Source organism: Lissotriton helveticus, chromosome 1_1 (assembly GCF_964261635.1).
Source record: "Lissotriton helveticus chromosome 1_1, aLisHel1.1, whole genome shotgun sequence".
NCBI lineage: Eukaryota > Metazoa > Chordata > Amphibia > Caudata > Salamandridae > Lissotriton > Lissotriton helveticus.
The window spans coordinates 1,952,646,386-1,952,664,879 of NC_136057.1; the positions used below are offsets into that span (position 1 = coordinate 1,952,646,386).

Here is an 18,494-nt window from a genome sequence, read left to right on the forward strand (position 1 = left end):
TTATTGAACGTTGCTAATTGCTTTTAAAATCGTTATGGACATTTTACTATGCCTATACAATAAATAATTATTTATTTAAAAACAAATTGCTGTCTTCTCACAACACAGGTTTGGTGTCTGCTTGATTGGTGTTCGGCGTGAGGACAACAAAAACATTCTGCTAAACCCCGGGCCTCGGTACATCATGAGCTCAACGGACACCTGCTTCTATATCCATATAACCAAGGAAGAGAATTCAGCGTTCAAAAAACAGCAAGACATGAAGGAAGCAAATTCATGCAAATCCTCCTATCATGGCCCTTCTCGGCTACCAGTTCACAGCATCATCGCCAGTATGGGTAAGGAGCATCCTGAGTAAACACTGCAGAAGACACTGCATCCCTGCTCAAAATAACTAAAATATGCATTTAAAATTTTAAAATGCATTTAAGCAGTGAACTGTATGCAGTCCATGGCTTGCATTTACTTGTGTTTTTTTAGGTCGAGCATTCGAGACCTCTTGTATATACTTTAGTATATACTTATAAGTGAATGTACTTTGTGGGCTCTGGAGATCAGCCCTAGGACCTGTCTGCTTCTGCTTAGGGACTTTTTTTCTGTTCAACTGCCTCTATTTAACTTTCTTGATAGAAAATGACCAGTAGAGGTCGGTAAAATACCAGAATTGCTTTCTGCTGAAGGACTTTCTTTTTTTTATTTTCTAGCAACTGTCTCTATTTAACTTTCTTAATAGAAATCGACCAGCAGAGCTCAGTAAAATACCAGAATCACTTCAGCATTCTCTAGGTTCCAGTCCAAAGAAATTGTCTTCCACGAGCACAATAATATTTTTTTCAAATCTTGAATTTTCAGTGAAATGACCACTGAAGGCCCTGATTTTATATTAAAAACAGCTTTGGACTATACCATTTCCTGCTGAAAGGCAATATTTCTCTCCATGTCTCTCTATGTGTTCCCATGCCTGGCATGTCACGCAGTTTGGTGCTTACTTTCCTCCATGTTAAAGAACAATAGATGTTTCAGCACCCAGGCTAATGTGCTGCATAGCTAAATACATACAAGGTCCTAAAGGTGAGACCAATAACATTGCAAATGCTTGTTTCTCCCTACTATTGCTTTATGAAATATGAGAGATGAATTATCCTCTACAGTTTGATTTGTGAATGTGGTAGTTAGCTGTAGTACATAGTATGTATTTCTAATTTTCCAATTTACTTCTTATAGATTATTTTAAGAAACATTGTTGATTTCCATTAGCTTATCTTATCGTTGTAAGGTGCATTATTTTGTTATGTGTCTTTGCAAAGTCAACGCTTGTCAGTCTGTTTAATAAAACTGTCCATGGAACATCATCAATAAAAATACATTTGAATCTAGTGGAGAAACAGAAAATATTTTTCATGAGTCATCAGGCTAGAAAAAGGGAACTATCAGAAAGGAAGAGACGAATGAGAAGCATTGAAAAAGCCAATAGGTCTCAACTATGTGACATCTTTTGGCTTTGCCAATGTTTCTTAGCCATGTTGCAACGTGGCTGAAAGTAAAGAAAAAAAGCTCTATGGCACAGCCAATGTTGACCAATTCTTAGCACTGTTTTTATGTTTACTTTAATCCATGCTGGCACTGAAGCCAGCGCTGCTGTACAATACGGCTAAAAAAAGTTTACAAAGTCATGCGATCTCTGAGAGGAGTGACCTTATGGCTTTGCCTATGCTTGTTTTAAGCAGTGGTAGCTGGTGAACCTTGAAAGTGGTGACACGTAAATACCCTTTTCAAATTTGAATAAGCAAGCACACAAACCTAGAGAGCACAGCCTACTTCAAGGATTTTCTGCTGCAAACATTTTGTAAAACATTAAAACAAAATGTTCACTTTGGAGCCCAACTGCCACATTAATTATCTTGAAATCTAGAGGTTTTGAAAGGACACTGACGACATGTTCAAGTATTCTTGATATGTGCCAGTATGCCTTGGCTTTTCTAGGTATATAATGACTTACCTGCTGCATTTGGTTGGACTAAGTGCATCACGCTACCATTTTGCCCTTTATCATTCACTTCACTAGGTCAGGTATAGCAGGACCAACTCGGCCCATCTAGTGATGTAACAAAGGCAGTTGTACATGAGTCATAAGACATTCCTCTTAGCGCTGCATTAGTATATAGGACAGACAACAAATTAACAGGGAGAGTTGGCTCGGATCTCAGAGCCCACGCACAAGCCAAACTGTGAACATATCTGTTGTGTAAATCACACAACAAACGATGTAAAGTATGATAAAGTCTCTTAAAAGTTTTTTATAAATTGTATTTCTATGACACGTTGACGCTTTGACATTATTAGGGCACATTGTAGCACTGCACTATTAAAAGTGATCATATTGTACAACGAGCAACCAGATCACACATATTTTTTTTAAGTGATTTCTTTCATTCATGATAATGAAGTAAAAAGAATTTTGGTGAAATAAAATATTTGCCTAAGAAGACACATGGAACCTAACAGAGCCTCTAGCTGAGCCAGAGCTAGGCTTGTGCCTGACTCGAACTTCTAGTAAAGAGTAAAAACTAAATCTCTGTTTAGAAAGAACATTAAATAGGAATACCTCTTTATGGAGGTTAAGTGGGGTCACTGCAGACCCTCAATGCTAACAGTACAACACATTACAAAAAAATTAAGCAATTTTGAATATGACTTTATATACTTTTCATGCACCCTGCCAATAATGAGGACAACTCTTAACATTAACTAAAAAGAAACTAGCCTGAATGCCACCCTTCCAGGTCCTCTCCTTCATGGATTCTCTCCTCTGCTTTGAAGGGCCTTCCAAAAGCAAAGTTAATGTTGTCAATTTAAAATAAAGCTCTGTTTGGTGTGCTCTGTGTCTGAAGTGGCCACCACTTCGCTGTAAGTGATATATGTGTACTTGTACATTAGTAAGTTGTGAGGTTCGTTTGTTGTATGCATTACTGTTTTGGGGATTGCATACCAATTCAAATAACATCTCTGCTCTCCTCTTGCAATAGACAGAGACCAGCATCAAAGGCCCTCACATTTGTGTTAAAAAAAATCCATGTTTGTGGGGCCACCTCCTGATTTATCGATTTGGTTTCCTGCAGACTTCTTTTTATGCCCAGCTGAGAAAAGCAGTGTGCTCAGCTCGGCCTGACAGTCATCCATTCAGACATGAAGTGCCTACCCAGCCTGGAGATGACACTTTCCAGATGTTTTGAGCCTTCTTATCCTTGACAGCATATCTGAAGCTTTGTTTACGTTTTTGTACATTCATAATTTCAACATCTCAGATAATTTTTTGTTGCCAGCCAAGATTTTACAAGCATGAATGAACTATCACTTACTACATGCATTAGAAAAGAAATGACCAGGGTTCAAGGTTTTTTTTAATGCTTGATAAGCTTTATTGAATTAAAAACAAATACAAGAGAATAAGCCAAACTTTTGACATATTAACTGTGAACTAGTACAAATAATAGTAGGCTGTAAAACAGAGTAGAAAGTTATTTTCATTTTGGACAAAATCACAGGAGGGAAGTAGCACGGTGGAAAGGGATCACAATATAAATCTGTAGCAGAAGATCGAGTAACATTATAAAAATATACTAAAAGGTAAAGAAACCTTTAGAATAATCAAAAAAGAGAACAGTTCAATAATGAAAGATATTAAAAGGGGAAAAAGCAGAGATGTTAACAATTCAAAACATTTTCTGAACGGTTGCGTAAGATATGTTATGTTGTAATCTTATTCAAATAATTGGTTGATGGTGACCAAAATAAATCTCTATTCACAAATGGTTTAAAAGAGGAGGAAAATGCAACATCCAATCTGTGATAATAACAGACACTGTTCCACCAGGACTTAACATTATTTAATTCAACATTTCCAGTTTAAGGAAATTTGCTAAAAAGCTAACGCCAACATTAAGTCAAATAAACCCCTATCATGGAAAGGCAATCCCAACGAATCTGATAAGCTACCTGTAAAATGAGTAATATTTCATAGGGAGTTGTGTAAATTAAATATAATTGAAATACAAGACCAAATATTCCTCCAGAGTGTAGGTGAACAAAAGGTGAATCAAATCTGCCAAGGGACAATCACAAGATCAGCAAATCTTGATATCCATTTCTGTGAAGTTAGCCATGGATAGAGGAGAAAAGTATACACTATGATAAAGAAAAAACATAGATTGAGTGGTGGAGGCAGATCTAGAAATTTTGAAAGATCTAGCCCCAGAACTCGATGCTCCAAATACAACCCGGATCCACCTCTTAGGCAAGTTCCACTTTAGATTTAGGACAGTCGGAATTTGGGGCCCGAAAGTATTTATAAAACAGGAAGTTTTGGGAAGTGTTGCTATTATTCTGAGAAGTGGATCTCCTGCTGAAACAGACTCATTAGAAGGAAGAGAATAAAAAACATCCAAAATAATTCCCATAAGAGTAGAGAATTTATGTCAAAATGAATGAGGACATTTTAAAGTTTCCTGAAAAGGAGGAAAGAAGCGAGGAGACAAGCCATCAAACATATCTTGGACCCAAACGATTCCCTTAAGTCTACCAATAAAGGGGTCTAATATTGATGGTAATGAGATGATTTTGCCAAAGAGGGGAGCACAAGAAGGATTCCCTAGAAGCAATTTTAAACTGACAATGAGGTCTTAATAAGGAGCATGTGTGCCTAAAAAGTGGAAGAGAGGTGACATTAACTTTTTTAGTAAAGGCCAGGATTTCTTTTATGGAAAAAGGTGCCAGTAAGGATCATTCAACATGTACTCATAAAGGAGTAGAAGGGGAGGAATCAATGAGAATCCAAGTGGAAGCAAGTCTAAGAAAAAAGGTCTTATGGTAAAACCCGAAGTCAGGAAAATTCACTCCACCATTAGATTTGAGTTTCCAAAGATGTGATAGGGAAATTCTGGATTTCTTGTTATTCCATAAGAACTTAGGGCTCCATTAGGATGGTGGGCGGGATTCCGCCTGCCATCCTTACTGCAAAGACCCCCCGCCATATTACAATGGCTAGGGGTCCGCGGTGGACGGAAAGACCGTCCACCGCTTTTCCTCCCGGTCGACAAGTCGACCGGGCGGAAAAGGGTTCAATATGGTGGCGGTGTCTGTTAGACACCGCCAGCCATATTAGAATGTGAGCGGAAACATGCCTTTCTGTGGCGGCAATGGGCATGCGCAGTCTGCTTGCGGGGGCCTGCTCCGGGCCGTCAGGGACGCCGGGGGGTCGGCGGTGCACATGGGGGGTACCCTTTCAATGAACAACGTTGCCGGTACCCCGCAGTGCCTGTCACGTTGTGCATTGAAACGCACAACATGCCTCTGTTGCATTGTGTCGGGCGGTGCTCTCTGCACCGGCTGACACAATGTTGCAGATGCTCCATGCGTCTGTCAGTGTGGCGGGCGCATACTAATTGGGAGTGCAGGACCGCCACACCCCCAGCGGCCATTCCTGTTTCCCGCGGGTATGGCGGGCAGACAAAGTCAGCCCGCCATACAAATGGGGCCCCTTAGAGAGGTGAAAGTCGATTAAAAATAAAATAGATAGATGGAATATTGACAGGAATCATAGAAAGAATATATAATAAAAAAGGAGTGATCATCATTTGAATGGAGTCGAGAGGACCCCACCAAGAGAGAAAAAGAGGGTTGCAGGTAGAGATAGGTTTAGAGATATGATTTAAGCCTTTTTCATGTTCATTTTAACTGATTCCAGTATAGAGTTATAGAACCAGATGTTTAAATGTTTGATTTTAGAACCATTCCAAAGGAACCCAGTAGAGGCAAAAAGTTGTGTGAGACAACATTTGGTAATAGGAAGAATTTCTGCTTGTCAGAATTGATCTTGTATCCTGAAACGGAGGAAAAAAATGAAATATTTTGCAGTAGAGGAGGAATAGAGGTTTCAGGGTGAGATATAAAAAGTAAAATATTATCTGCATTGGCGGAAAACTTCAAATGATGACCACCGTATATAAACCCAGAAAAAGAGGTCTTTGACAAATAATGGGTAAAAAAGGTTCAAGTGATAAAATAAATAGAAGAGGAGATAGGGGATAGCCTTGACCTACACCCCGTTGCATTGGAAAGAATTGAGATTTGAGACCGTTAACTGTGACAGAAGCTTTAGGGGCCAAGTAAAGCAAGGAAATAAGAGAAACCAATTTAGAGCCAAACACATGCCACTGGAGATGTTTAAATAAGAAGGCCCAATCCACTCTGTTAAAAGCCTTCTCCACATCAATAGTGGTAGCGGCTAAAGGATTGGAAAGAGTAGGAGCCTTATTCAAAACAATAAAAAATAGGCATTATTTATTGCAGGTTAGTCTACATTTAACGAAACCATATTGCTCTAGGCCAATTCGTTTTGGTAGAAGAGGGTCAAAACAAAGAGCAAACAGTTTGGCAAAAATTTAATAGTCAACATTCACCAGAGAAATAGGACAATAGTTCTTACAATGTTTAGGATCATGACCATCTTTGTCAATTAGACAGATAGGAGCTTCTAAAAAGGTGCCTTCTGTTTTACCCATAATAAAAAAATATTGAAAGAGTTGCAGGACTTTTCAGAGGAGGAGATTTGATAAGTGCAAATAAAAATCTGCCGTAAGCCATCAGGGTCCAGAGCTTTATCTTTTTTAAGAAGACTTAAAGATTGATACCGCTCCTGAATTGAACCCATCAGATTCTAGTGATGTTAAGTCAAGATCCTCATGAGAGGGGGAAGGAATTTGGTTAAAATAGGCATTAATACTAGTAGTAGAAAAGAAAGACTTTGGAGTTTTATAAATTCCATGAATTCTTCTAAGATATCTTGATCTTTGAAACGAAGTGCTCTGTTTGATGTGTGGATAGATTCTATGGCAGGACCGGAGGCTCGGATTATGCTTTTCTTTCTCGGCCATTTATTAACAATGCAAAATCACAGCAGCCCAAGAAAAGCTTTCATAGGAACAAAATTATCTTTTTCCAAGAAACTTGAGAAAAACACCAAGTATCATAAATTTAGCACAAACGTCTCTGAAACAAACTACAAGTCCCAGTAATCCAACTTGTAAGGACCCGAGGATAGTCCCTTCACAGTGTCCATTATCCCTAGATAGGAAGTCCCCTCTCTCTGTCCTCCCTCTTTCTTCGCTGCTTACGCAGCCAGTTAAGTGTTTATCTTTTACTCCTGGGGTGATGTAGTGTTTCTGCCTCAGGGGGGGTTTACTGTGTGTATTTTGGGGTTCTGTTGGTGTGCTATTACAGCTTTTGCCTTTTCAAGAGCCCCGAGTGCGTCGCGGGAGCGGTTTTCCGCTTCTTTCGCGACTTTTATTCCCAATTTGCTGCGCGGCGTGTATTGGCCGCTAGAGGACACTGCGGCGTCTCGTTGGTCTTCAGCGCGGTTTCTCCTCAGAGGAGCCACGCTGAGGAGACCAACGAACGCGGAGCCTTGCCCTCGTGTCCCCTCACATATGCCCGGTGTTGTCTGGTTCTGTAGCCCTCACTTAAGTGATCCTTTTGTCACATTTGAACGCCCTTCAAAGGGTCTGTATTGCGGTTCTACCGTGTTTATTCCGGTTTTGCCGGTTTCAGCACTCCATAGCTCCTGGTGTGGTAGCGCGCTGTGGGGGGGGCAGGCCTGGTCCCTTGCGGTGGGTCAGCGCGCTGTGTGGGGTCTGGATGCGCCCTAATTGCTGTCAGTCCCTGATGCCCAAAAGCTGTGCAGTCCTTTGGTCTGTCTAAAATCCTGTTAACCTCCACTCCATTGGGGCAGTGTTGTGAACCCATTGGGGGTCTCTAGTTAGCGATAACAGTAGTGTTAGCTCCCAGGGTGGCTTTGGTCATGGAGGATGAATACTATGAGGAGTCCCATTCATACCTTAATGATGATGAGTTCTATCAAGCGGTTGATAGCTCCATTTACCAGTGTGTGACTGAGGTGGTTGGCCCTATGGAGGACCGCCTTTCGGCGCGCATTGTGGAGGAGTGCGCCAAGTTAGCTCGCGCTGACCTCCCAGGCCCTTCAGGGGAGGGCCCCCCAGCCCCGAAGAAACCTTGCAGAGAAGGGTCTTCGGAGGGTGCCCAAGGGGTGGATAAGGGCGCCTTCGAGCGCCTTCGTGACGCTTTCTTGGCTAAGGCGTCCTCGCCCCCCGTGGAGCAGCCCTCTGCCCCTGTCCCGGTGGCGCCTTCTGAGGTTGCCCCTTCCTCGCCTGACAGGGATTCCCCGGATTCGGATGAGGATGGTGAGTCTGAGCGTTCCTGGCGACCTTCGGGCTCGGTTGCTGAATTGCCTCGGGATAGCTCGGGCATGCTGGACCCGGATGAGATAATTCATCCGCAGTCAGCTGCGTGGGCCCCGGGCGACAAGGTGGCCAAGTTCGTTGCGAGCAGGCTGCGCAAGCCACTAGAAAAGGAGGCCAGGGGATGTTTACGGGGGGAATGCCCTAGACGTCTTTAGAAGGCAAAGTGGCCATGACACCAGACCTTGATGCCAAGATGGCGACCTTTTTGGCAAAGTTCATGAAGGACCCGCGCAAGGGCATAGACCGTTCTTGGCGGTCTTGTCAGGATAAGTTGCTGGACGCTGTGGGTCCTATCACCAAAATCCTTGATATGGCGGAGGAGGCCAAGGTCACGGGTGCCACTATTTCCCCGGAGGTGCTGTCAAATTGGGCGCAGAGGGTGATTATTTTCTTGGGTAACGCCAACTGCGCCCTATCGACGGAGCACCGAAGATCCTTTTTAATTAAGCTTGACCCGAAGCTGGGGGATTTGGCCTCTTCGGAGGCAGGTGCTGTTGCCCAGGGAGGTCTCTTTGGGGAGCCCTTTATTAAGGAGTTGGGCAAGTTTGTCTCAACCTTTACCTCAGTGGATAAAGCGCAATCCAGCATTAAGCGCGTCTTCCAGCAGCGTTTTTCCTCCGGGGCTGGTCGCAGCAGGGGCCGTGCGACCGGCCGTGGCGGGCAGAAAGCCGGCAACAGAGGGCAAGGCTCCGGACGAGGGCAGTATGATACATCTGCCAACTATACAAACTTCTATCCCACAAGAGGACAGCGCTTTGGAGGTCGAGGCTACAGAAAAAATACCGGAAACAACCCCGCTACCGGTGAGTGTGCTTCCTGCGGAACAGGTTCGCATTGGCGGCCGCTTAGCGGCCTTCTGGCGGGCGTGGGCACATCTTACCGCGGACGCGTGGGTGTTACAAACCATCCGCAGGTTCCATATCGAATTCTACGATCAGCCTTTTCAGGTGAGTGCCCCACCTCCAATGGTGTTCTCAGAGTCCGATGCGTTGTTGATAGACGAAGAGGTCGCGGAACTGCTTCGCAAAGGGCCCATTCGTCGTTCAACACGTCATCCCTCGGGGTTCATCAGCAACCTATTTCTTGTGGACAAGCCCGGCGGAGGCCGTCGTCCAGTTATCAATCTCAGGGAGTTCAACGGGTGGCTGGTGTATCGCCACTTCAAGATGGAAGGGATCCATCTTTTACGCGATATCCTTCTTTCACGGGATTGGTTGGTGGGGTTGGATTTAAAGGACGCTTATCTGGTAGTACCCATTCATTCCCCGCACCGCCGGTTTCTACAGTTTGTCTGGAAAGGACAGGTGTTCGAGTTTGTGGCCCTGCCTTTCGGTCTGTCTTCCGCTCCCTGGTGCTTCACGAAAGTGTTGCATCCGGTGGTGGAGTTTTTGCGCGGCCAAGGCATTCGACTCATCGTCTACTTGGACGACATTTTGCTTCTGGATCAATGCCCTCAGAGGTTGCGGGTACAGTTGCAACTGGCAGTGTCACTTCTGCAGAGTCTGGGGTTCATTATCAACGAGGCCAAGTCGGTTCTCATTCCCTCTCAGCGGATAGAGTTCTTAGGTTTCGTCATAGATTCTGTCGAGGCCAACCTCAGTCTGCCGGCTCGAAAGTTGTCCAAGATCCGGCTTGTGTTGCGACAGACGGTGGGGAGGTCCCACACGTCCTTGAGGCAGATCGCCAGAGTGGTTGGCCTTCTGTCGTCGTCAATTCAGGCTATTTTTCCAGGGCCCCTTCATTACAGGGCCCTCCAGCACCTCAAAGCCTTTCACTTGCGCAGGGGTTTGTCCTACGATCAAGTGGTTCCTCTCTCGGAAGAGGCGAAGGAGGAGATGACGTGGTGGCTTTCACACATGGAGGCCTGGAATGGTCAGGCGATTTTTGGTTCAGTCCCAGATCTGGTTATCGAATCCGATGCCAGCAGGGTCGGTTGGGGCGCACGCTGCGGAGATTTTTCCACAGGCGGCGCCTGGTCGCCGGAAGAGCAGAAGTTGCACATCAACTGTCTGGAACTTTTGGCGGGGTCCTTTGCCGTACGTTGCTGGACCAGGGATTCAGTGCAGTCGTGCGTCCTGCTGAAGATGGACAATGTTTCAGCCGTGCGTTATGTCAATCATCTGGGAGGTCCTCAGTCTCGTGCGCTGGCAAACCTAGCGAAGGAGTTTTGGACCTATTGCCTGGACAATCATGTGTCAGTGCAAGCGGAGTACTTGCCGGGCCAGTCCAATCAGGTAGCGGACTGGCACTCCAGATATCTTCGGGATTTCAGTCAGTGGAAACTGGATGTTCAGGTTTTTCAATGGCTGAACAGCCTTTGGGGTCCTTTTTCGATAAACCTCTTTGAGTCTTGATTGGACCATCAACTTTGGAGATTCTTCAGTTGGAGACTGGATCCGGCGGCGGTAGCCACGGACGCATTTCTTCAGGACTGGAGCCGGGAGTCTCCTTATACATTTCCTCCCTTCTCCATGGTGACACGGGCGGCGGCTCAGCTTCGCCGCCAAGGGGGGGAGCTGGTCCTAGTGACACCGCTCTGGAGGTCTCAAGTGTGGTTTCCAGTTCTTCTGGAACTTTCTTGGGATTCTCCAATCCTACTCCCCCAGTTTCCTCACCTGCTTCTCAGCCCGGATCAGGAGCCTCATCACCTCCTCGTGCAGGGTTCTCTCCACCTCATGGTATGGAGGCTTTCAGGGGACGCTGGTCGCTCCCAGGGCTTTTGCGACCGGCTGAAGGACTTTTGTCAAAGGCCTGGGCTCCCAGTATGTCGAAGCGCTACAAATCCGCTTGGACTAAGTGGGTACGCTGGTGTCTTCGACGAGGCCTATATCCCTTGGTCGCAGGAGTGGTTCCCATCTAAATTTTCTGGCTGAATTGGCTACAGCGGGTTTGGCATATCGCATGATTAATGCCATGCGTTCAGCGATTTCTGTTGCGCATCTGCCGGTGGACGGTTCTCCTGTGGGTGAACATCCTTTTGTATACAGGCTTTTATGGGGTATCCGGTTGTCCTTGCCGCCGGAGCCTCGTTATTCCGTCCTCTGGGACGTGAATGTAGTGTTGAACCTGTTTCTGTCCTGGCAGTCTAATAGATACTTGTCTTTGAAGGAACTTTTGGCCAAATTGGCCATGCTTTTATGTTTGGTGTCCTGCCACAGAGTGTCAGATGTACGGGCGCTGGATGTGTCCGCACGGGTGTTTTCGCCTGATGGCTTCACCTTTACAATTGGCCGTCGCACGAAATCTGGCTCCAGGACGGTTACATATCCTGATTTTGTGGATGTCCCGAAATTGTGTGTAGTGCATTGCTTGAAGGCGTATGAGGACATCACTTGGGATCTCCGCCCTCTGGGCGAGCGTCAGTTGTTGATTGCCTTGCGAAAACCACACCATGCAGTCTCTTCCCCCACGATAGCCAGGTGGATGCGCTGGGTCATTCAGGAATCAGGCATAGATACTAAACGTTTCGGAGCTCATTCTGGCAGAGGAGCCATGGCCTCTAAGGCTTTTGCAGTGGGTGCACGGTTGGAAGATTTGATGCGGGCGGCGGATTGGTCCTCAGAGTCCACTTTCAAGAAGTTTTACTTCAAACCAGTGGTGGATGTTGCCCGTTTGGTGGTGAGTAAGCTTTAAACTAGCATAATCTGAGCCTCCGGTCCTGCCATAGAATCGAAAGTTGCCTAGCTAGTGTAACGGTAAGTTTCAATTCTATTAAGGACACGGAGGCGAGGATTATCCCACCCAGATCGTCCACATGTGACGTCCCACCCGTATCTCAGTAAGTACGTAGGTTTTCCAGTTTCCTGTACTGTTGGATTCATGTCTGAGGTTGCCTCTGCTTCTGTTTGATGACATACATCTTGTTGTTCAACGCTGACGCGGTTGTGTTTTTCCACTAGGAAATGACGGTGCCAAGCAGGACCAGTGAAGATGAAGCGTAATTCGCGAAGAAAGAGGAAGGACAGAGAGAGGGGACTTCCTACCTAGGGATAATGCACACTGTGAAGGGACTATCTTCGGGTCCTTACAAGTTGGATTACTGGGACTTGTAGTTTGTTTCAGAGACGTTTGTGCTAAATTTATGATACTTGGTGTTTTTCTCAATTTCTTGGAAAAAGATGATTTTGTTCCTATAAGAGCTTTTCTTGGGCTGCTGTGATTTTGCATTGTTAATAAATGGCGGAGAAAGAAAAGCATAATCCTCGCCTCCGTGTCCTTAATAGAATTGAAATTTACCGTTACATTAGCTAGGCAAATTTTGATTCTACCAGCATGCGTTCCATCCGAGATTTAAGATCATTAGCTAATAATCTATCAACTCTATAGCGTCCACCATAATATCTAGTGCTTGTACGTAGAAGAATAGATGAAGCGTTATGTGTGGATATTTCGTTAAATGAAGTCCAAACAGTATAGGGAACCATGTGGAGGGGAGAAAAAAGAGAATTATGTTGCCTCTGGGTTACAAAGTCTCCAGGAATCTACAAGGTGTGTTTGAGAAATTGTAGTTTGGAGTTTTTTGTGGGACTTGTGAGGAATAATACAGACTTGGGATCGGTGATCTATAAAAAGGTCAATAACCTGGTTACAGTCTCCTCCTAGAATAAAAAAACATTATTTTGAATACAGTTTTTTGTAATGTTAGGCCAGAAAGAATAATCCAGTTGGGTTAGACCTTAAACATTAAAAACTGTTAAATAAATATTGTTAATAAGCAATTTAACTAATAACCATCTACCTTCCGAATCAGATTCCTGAGAAATAACAGAACATTTAAACTTTTTATGGCATAAAGTAATCACCCCATTTTTTTTTTGTGTTCGTAGGAGACTAATACTAAACCTACACAATTCTACTTGAGTTTCAATGCTTCTGACTCCGTCAAGTGGATTTCTTGCAATAAGACTAAGTCTGGATTGTATGAAGCCAAATGGGATAAAATTATCTGCGTTTTTATAGGGTTAATAAAACATTCCAAGATATAACGTTGAATGTAGAGAAATTGAAGTACATATAGGACAACACGATCATCAACGATAAAAAAGAGATGAGTAGAATAGTGAAGAAGGTGGAATAAAGGGTGAGAAAAACAGTGAGACCGATGAAGCAGAAATTAGAGAAAGAAAATAGGAAATAAAGAGGGGTATGAGTGAGAGCGTAAGAGGAGAAAGTACATGTCAAAGAAGGAATGACAACTGTAATATATACCTTCAAAGGGAAAAAAGAATCCAACAATGGCTAGTGACAGACAATAAAGACGGCATATCCAACAAAGGGAGACATACCACGTCAGGAGATCACACAAGGACAGGGGGCGAATATGCAAGGATTCTGGATGCTCTGTAATAAAGAAAATAAAAAGAGAACAAAGAACTTAAAACAGATACATCCAACAAGTAGTAATCTGTGAAGGAAGCAAAAAATTTAGGATTACGGTAAAAAATTATCCTAAAACTCTCAAAAAGTACTCAAAAGACCATCGTTATAATAGTCAAGTTATCTAAGAAGAGGGACCAGCTGTATCCATGGAAGCCTTGGAGTGTGTATGAAGTAATTTTTCAAGTTCTGCAGGATCATCAAAGATGGAGATGCGGTTCTTATGAGTCACCTTGAACAAAAGGATTAAATAAACTATAACGTGCACCTTAAGTAAATAAAGCTGATCTAAGATCCAGGAACTCCTTCTGCCATTTAGCAGTTACTGTGGAGACATCTTAGAATAAGAACAGTTTAGCTCCAGACCCAATAAGCTGTTTTTTAAGCTTGGCCACAATTAAAACTTGCAGGAGGTCAGAAAATTTCAAAAATATGAGGATTGCGCCACAGGGCGTAGAAGGAGCAGATGAGGAATGTAGGCAAGGGCCTAATCTGTGAGCATGCTGGATATTCAAAGAGACCTGCACAGAGAGGTCCAAAAGCTTCAGAAGAAAGGAGGTAAAAAACATCAGAGTCATCTCCCTCAATGCTCTCTGGTAGGCCATATAAATGGAGGTTGTTGCATCTGTTTCAGTTTTCAAGGTCTTCAGCAGATTTCCTCAAGAGTACAACATCCGTCTCCAAAGATAAAACCCTTGCAGAGACATCTTAGAAATCATTGACATGATATTCAACTGAGAATACCCTGGATTTGAGTGAAGACCATTTCGTATCCAGGACTTGTAGACAAGTGTTGGTTTCCTCCATAAATGGTCTGAGTGAACGTATTAGGTCCAATACAGTGTCTAAAGATACAGGCCGAACTGGTATTGGTGGAGAGGGAGGGTCTTGTTTGAGTCTTTTGTTGGTAGAGGAGGGTGATTGTGTCTTAGAGAATGTAATGGGTACAGACGCAGTTCTTGAAGAGCTAGATTGAGCCATATTGATTGAATTATGCAGTACAACTACAGGGGGCACTGTAGAGGGAGAGCCCGACACATGCGAACTGACAGTGAGCCTTTTATTTGAATATAGTAGATGCTTGGTTCTGCCCATGTATTCAAATAAATATTAAAACCCATCATAGGCATGTGAATTCAATAAAGTCTTTCCTTAATACAAAAGGAAAAATGCCAGTGACGTAAGATTTAATCTTAACTGGAGGTAACCAAACTGAGCTGAGAGAGAGAATACAAGAAAAGAGACACTTGAATGACGGACAGTTATTTCTGCACCTCACGCTAGTTTTATATATAGTAGAAGTCCGGAGCAACAAGCCCAGGCACCAGCCGTCAAATGATGCCTCTGTGTTCCATATTCTAACTTGATGCGAGGAGTGGGTGTGCGTCAGGTAATGAAGTCCAGAGAGTAGGTATATAGTTTGAAAAAGTTTTTATTTTGAATTGATTAGTTCATACGATATAGGAGCATTACACTCGTTTCAACGCATTTCGTTCTCACATGGAGAACTTCATCAGGGCTTAAATTAAGATGAGTATTATAACGGTAATGTAGAATTGTTACAAGACAGGGCGCTCCAGATAGGTACACTGGGCGCAGAGGGAATTCACAGGGCCGAGTCTGGCCTATGATCAAGATTCTTAGGCGAATGAAAGTAATATAGAAGATGGGCAGGGTTGAAGCTCCAGGCAAAGTCCGGCCTCTCCCGCGTTGGTATTATGTCTCGGAGTAGCTGAAGGACCGAGAGAGAGTTCCAAAGCCCAAAAAAGATGAAGAAGCAAAATAGTACCCTAATAAAATGTTATGGCTGAGGAGGATTTCACCAGTCAGGAAAAAACAAAATGATGGCCGAAATATAATTTAAAGTGTTGCTTGACATTTCAGGCATCCAGTAGTAAGAAGGAGGCATTTAAGGACAGCCTCATATTCAGCAGGGGTTCCGCTGGCCAAACCACCCCATTATACTATTTAAGCGGTTCAAGAACCGCCAAAAATGAAGCCATCACTCGTGACGCAGTGAGGAGCCCCGGAGTCAGGCGGCCATCTTGGAATCTGCCACGAGCACATCCAGAGTGCAAGTTTTCATCTGGGTAATTTACCCGGAGTGAGAGCACATGATTTCCAGCTTCATCTCAAATGACGTGATTGCTATTTTCGAATTTTTTCGCAGTCGAAATAGTCCCGAGGGTACTTAAATGCAATTTTTTTTAAAAGAGTGTTTGAAGTCAAACAGTAACGTATGCAGGAAATATGCAAAGAATGTGTATGAGGAATCTGAAGACTTTTTCAAGATCACGTGCTGATTTCAGACTGCCAAATCAGAAGACTGGATGTGACTGGGGGCTTACCCTTGTTTACTCTGCTGTATCCTGGCATTTGACATGGCATGGGGTGACTGTGTCTAAAACACGTCACCTCCCGAGCAGGATGCTATCTTTAGACATGCTGCACTACACTAGGCATGCACATCATATCTAATGGTTTGTGAATGTGAGTTGGGTGCTGAAATGAAGAGCGCCCCCCTCCCAGGCGCAGTCCATTTAGACTCCCGCTCTGTCCTGCGCTGTGCGTTGACATGCGAACTCTCACCTGTGTGAAGCATAGGCCCGGAAAAGTAAACAGACGAATTGTGAAAGCTGTAAATTTGTCTACTTACATTTCTGTTGCCCGAACTACAGTGTCCGGCAGCATAGCATGTGCCGAAGTGCTGGGCTGTGCAGAGAGCATTTTTAACGATAAAGTGCAGTGTCCATGATCGGGCGCCATGCTGTCATGAAAACAGGGTGGGGTAGGATGAGGCTGTAATACCTGCAAAAGCAGCTAGATTAAAGACATTAAAGAATATAGTGCTCACAGATTGTAGATAAAACAGACTGTATAACAACACAAGTAAAAAGTCTAGTCCTCGTGAGAGGTTACAAAGGCAGACAAGGCGTTACTAAGTAGGGACTAACAACTAACAAGCCTATCAACGAATCAGAAGCAACCATTTAGTAAGGACAGTAACAGAAGTCAATCAAAAAGATGGGTGGAGAGATGGCGGAGCTTTAAGTCCATAAAGCATACATCGCAGAGCTGTGGATGCGCTGTCCAGGCTCGATATAAAAAGCCACTTTTCATGCCTGGGTGTGAGACGGTACTGGAGAAGCTTACATGAGCACCTGTTACGTTACACAACAACATATTCATTTATTTTTTTGCCACAGGGAGATTTTGATTATGCGATTTGCCCAGGATCACTGGAGGTTGAGCCAATGCAGACTCAAACCCAGTCACACACAATTTATAGTTAGCACTGTTAAAGTACACTAAGAGTGTTAACCAACACCACATAGTCGAACACTGGTGAGGGCGGCATAACATCGAAACACTTAAGTAAGAAGCATAACCATAAACAATTAACAAAAAAAACGATTTTTACCTTTTATTTATTTTTTTACACCGTGGCCCACTCTCTGCTTTGACTAAGAGTGTGCTTGTAAATTCGGCCGGGCCGTGTGTGGGACATTTGAAGACTGCGAGGTGTCTCACGAGGTGATGGGAGGAGGGGTCTTGTCTGCATTGCTCCCTCATGTGCAATGCCGTTACTGGTAGAAATGTGCACAAAGAGGGAATAGAGCACAAGAGCAGAAATGCCTAATCACCTAAAGACTTCATGATAAAGTCATACAGTGATTGATCATGCTTCCTCCGTGCTTCCCAATCCAGGGTCACTACACCAGAGCCAATCCGGCCCAGCTCCCTTGCTGCGTTATGTTCAGGGCCGGACTGGGAACGCAAACTGGCCCTGGCAATTGAGTCAGGCCAGCCGCAGGTGTGGTGGGGGGCGCTACACGTGGAAAACATTGCAGCTGCTTTTGTTCCAGGGGCTGATATTACAGCTATGTTGCAAAACGGGCCCTCTGTTACAAAAACGGCCCTCCAGGAGTCCAAAACTGGCCCCGACCTGGTGGCCCACCGGGGAAATGCCTGGTGCCCACTATGGCCAGTCTGGCCCTGGTTATGTTACCACACCGCATGAGAGCAGCACCAGGATTGGATTGGGCAGGTGCACTCAGTGCTCATTAAGAGGCTGGGCGGCTATGGCTGTGATGCCCCTGGCTTCCTAACTGCGCTGGTGGAGTGAGTGCTCTAGTGTGCATGTCAGGTTTGCTGAAAAAAAGCTGCCCGCCACCCCCAACATACACAGAGAGTGTGAGCTTGGAGTCGGGACCCAGGTGAGCCAGAATAGGCATGTCTAATGTCTTTTTTTTAAAGTTGAACGTGAAAGTTATTCAAAGAATTTACAATAATAACAGGTTAAAAGCTCAACAAAAACATGTTGAAAGAATAAGAATCATACATTTCGAAAATAGCAACATATGATAATCACCAGTAAGAGAACAGAAAAAAATATTAGTGATATAACAAATATGGAATGAATAATGAAGAAATTCAGATAAAAAGAAGCACAACACATTGTAAAAGAAATAATATTTTAACAAACCATTTCTTCAAGGAGGCATAGGCCCTTCTTCAACTCGTGGGTTATGAGAATATGTAGCAAGAACAGATTTATCTAAAAATTAGGTGATTGAAAGCCATAAGTAATCTCTTTTAATGGCTAGCGAAACAGGTTGAACATAAGCCCTATCAAGCCTATGGTGATAACATACACCATACCACCATGCCTGAAAGGATATTTGAGAAGAATCCTTCCAAGATTTGGTAATCTGCTGGAAAGCTACTGCGATAAGTAAATCAATTATGTAAAAATTATCAGACTGAGATGACCAATACTCTGAAGCACTACCCAGAAAAACA

General features: G+C 44.0%; 1 protein-coding gene across 1 annotated transcript in view; it reads left to right on the plus strand.

Moving 5' to 3' along the window:
* Positions 1-18,494, plus strand: part of KCNT2 (potassium sodium-activated channel subfamily T member 2) — a 1,660,679-nt gene that overhangs the window by 1,434,390 nt on the left and 207,795 nt on the right. The window contains exon 20 of the mRNA XM_078650345.1: positions 109-338. Within this exon, the coding sequence (XP_078506471.1) occupies positions 109-338 (230 nt within the window). The remainder of the gene's footprint in view (positions 1-108; positions 339-18,494) is intronic.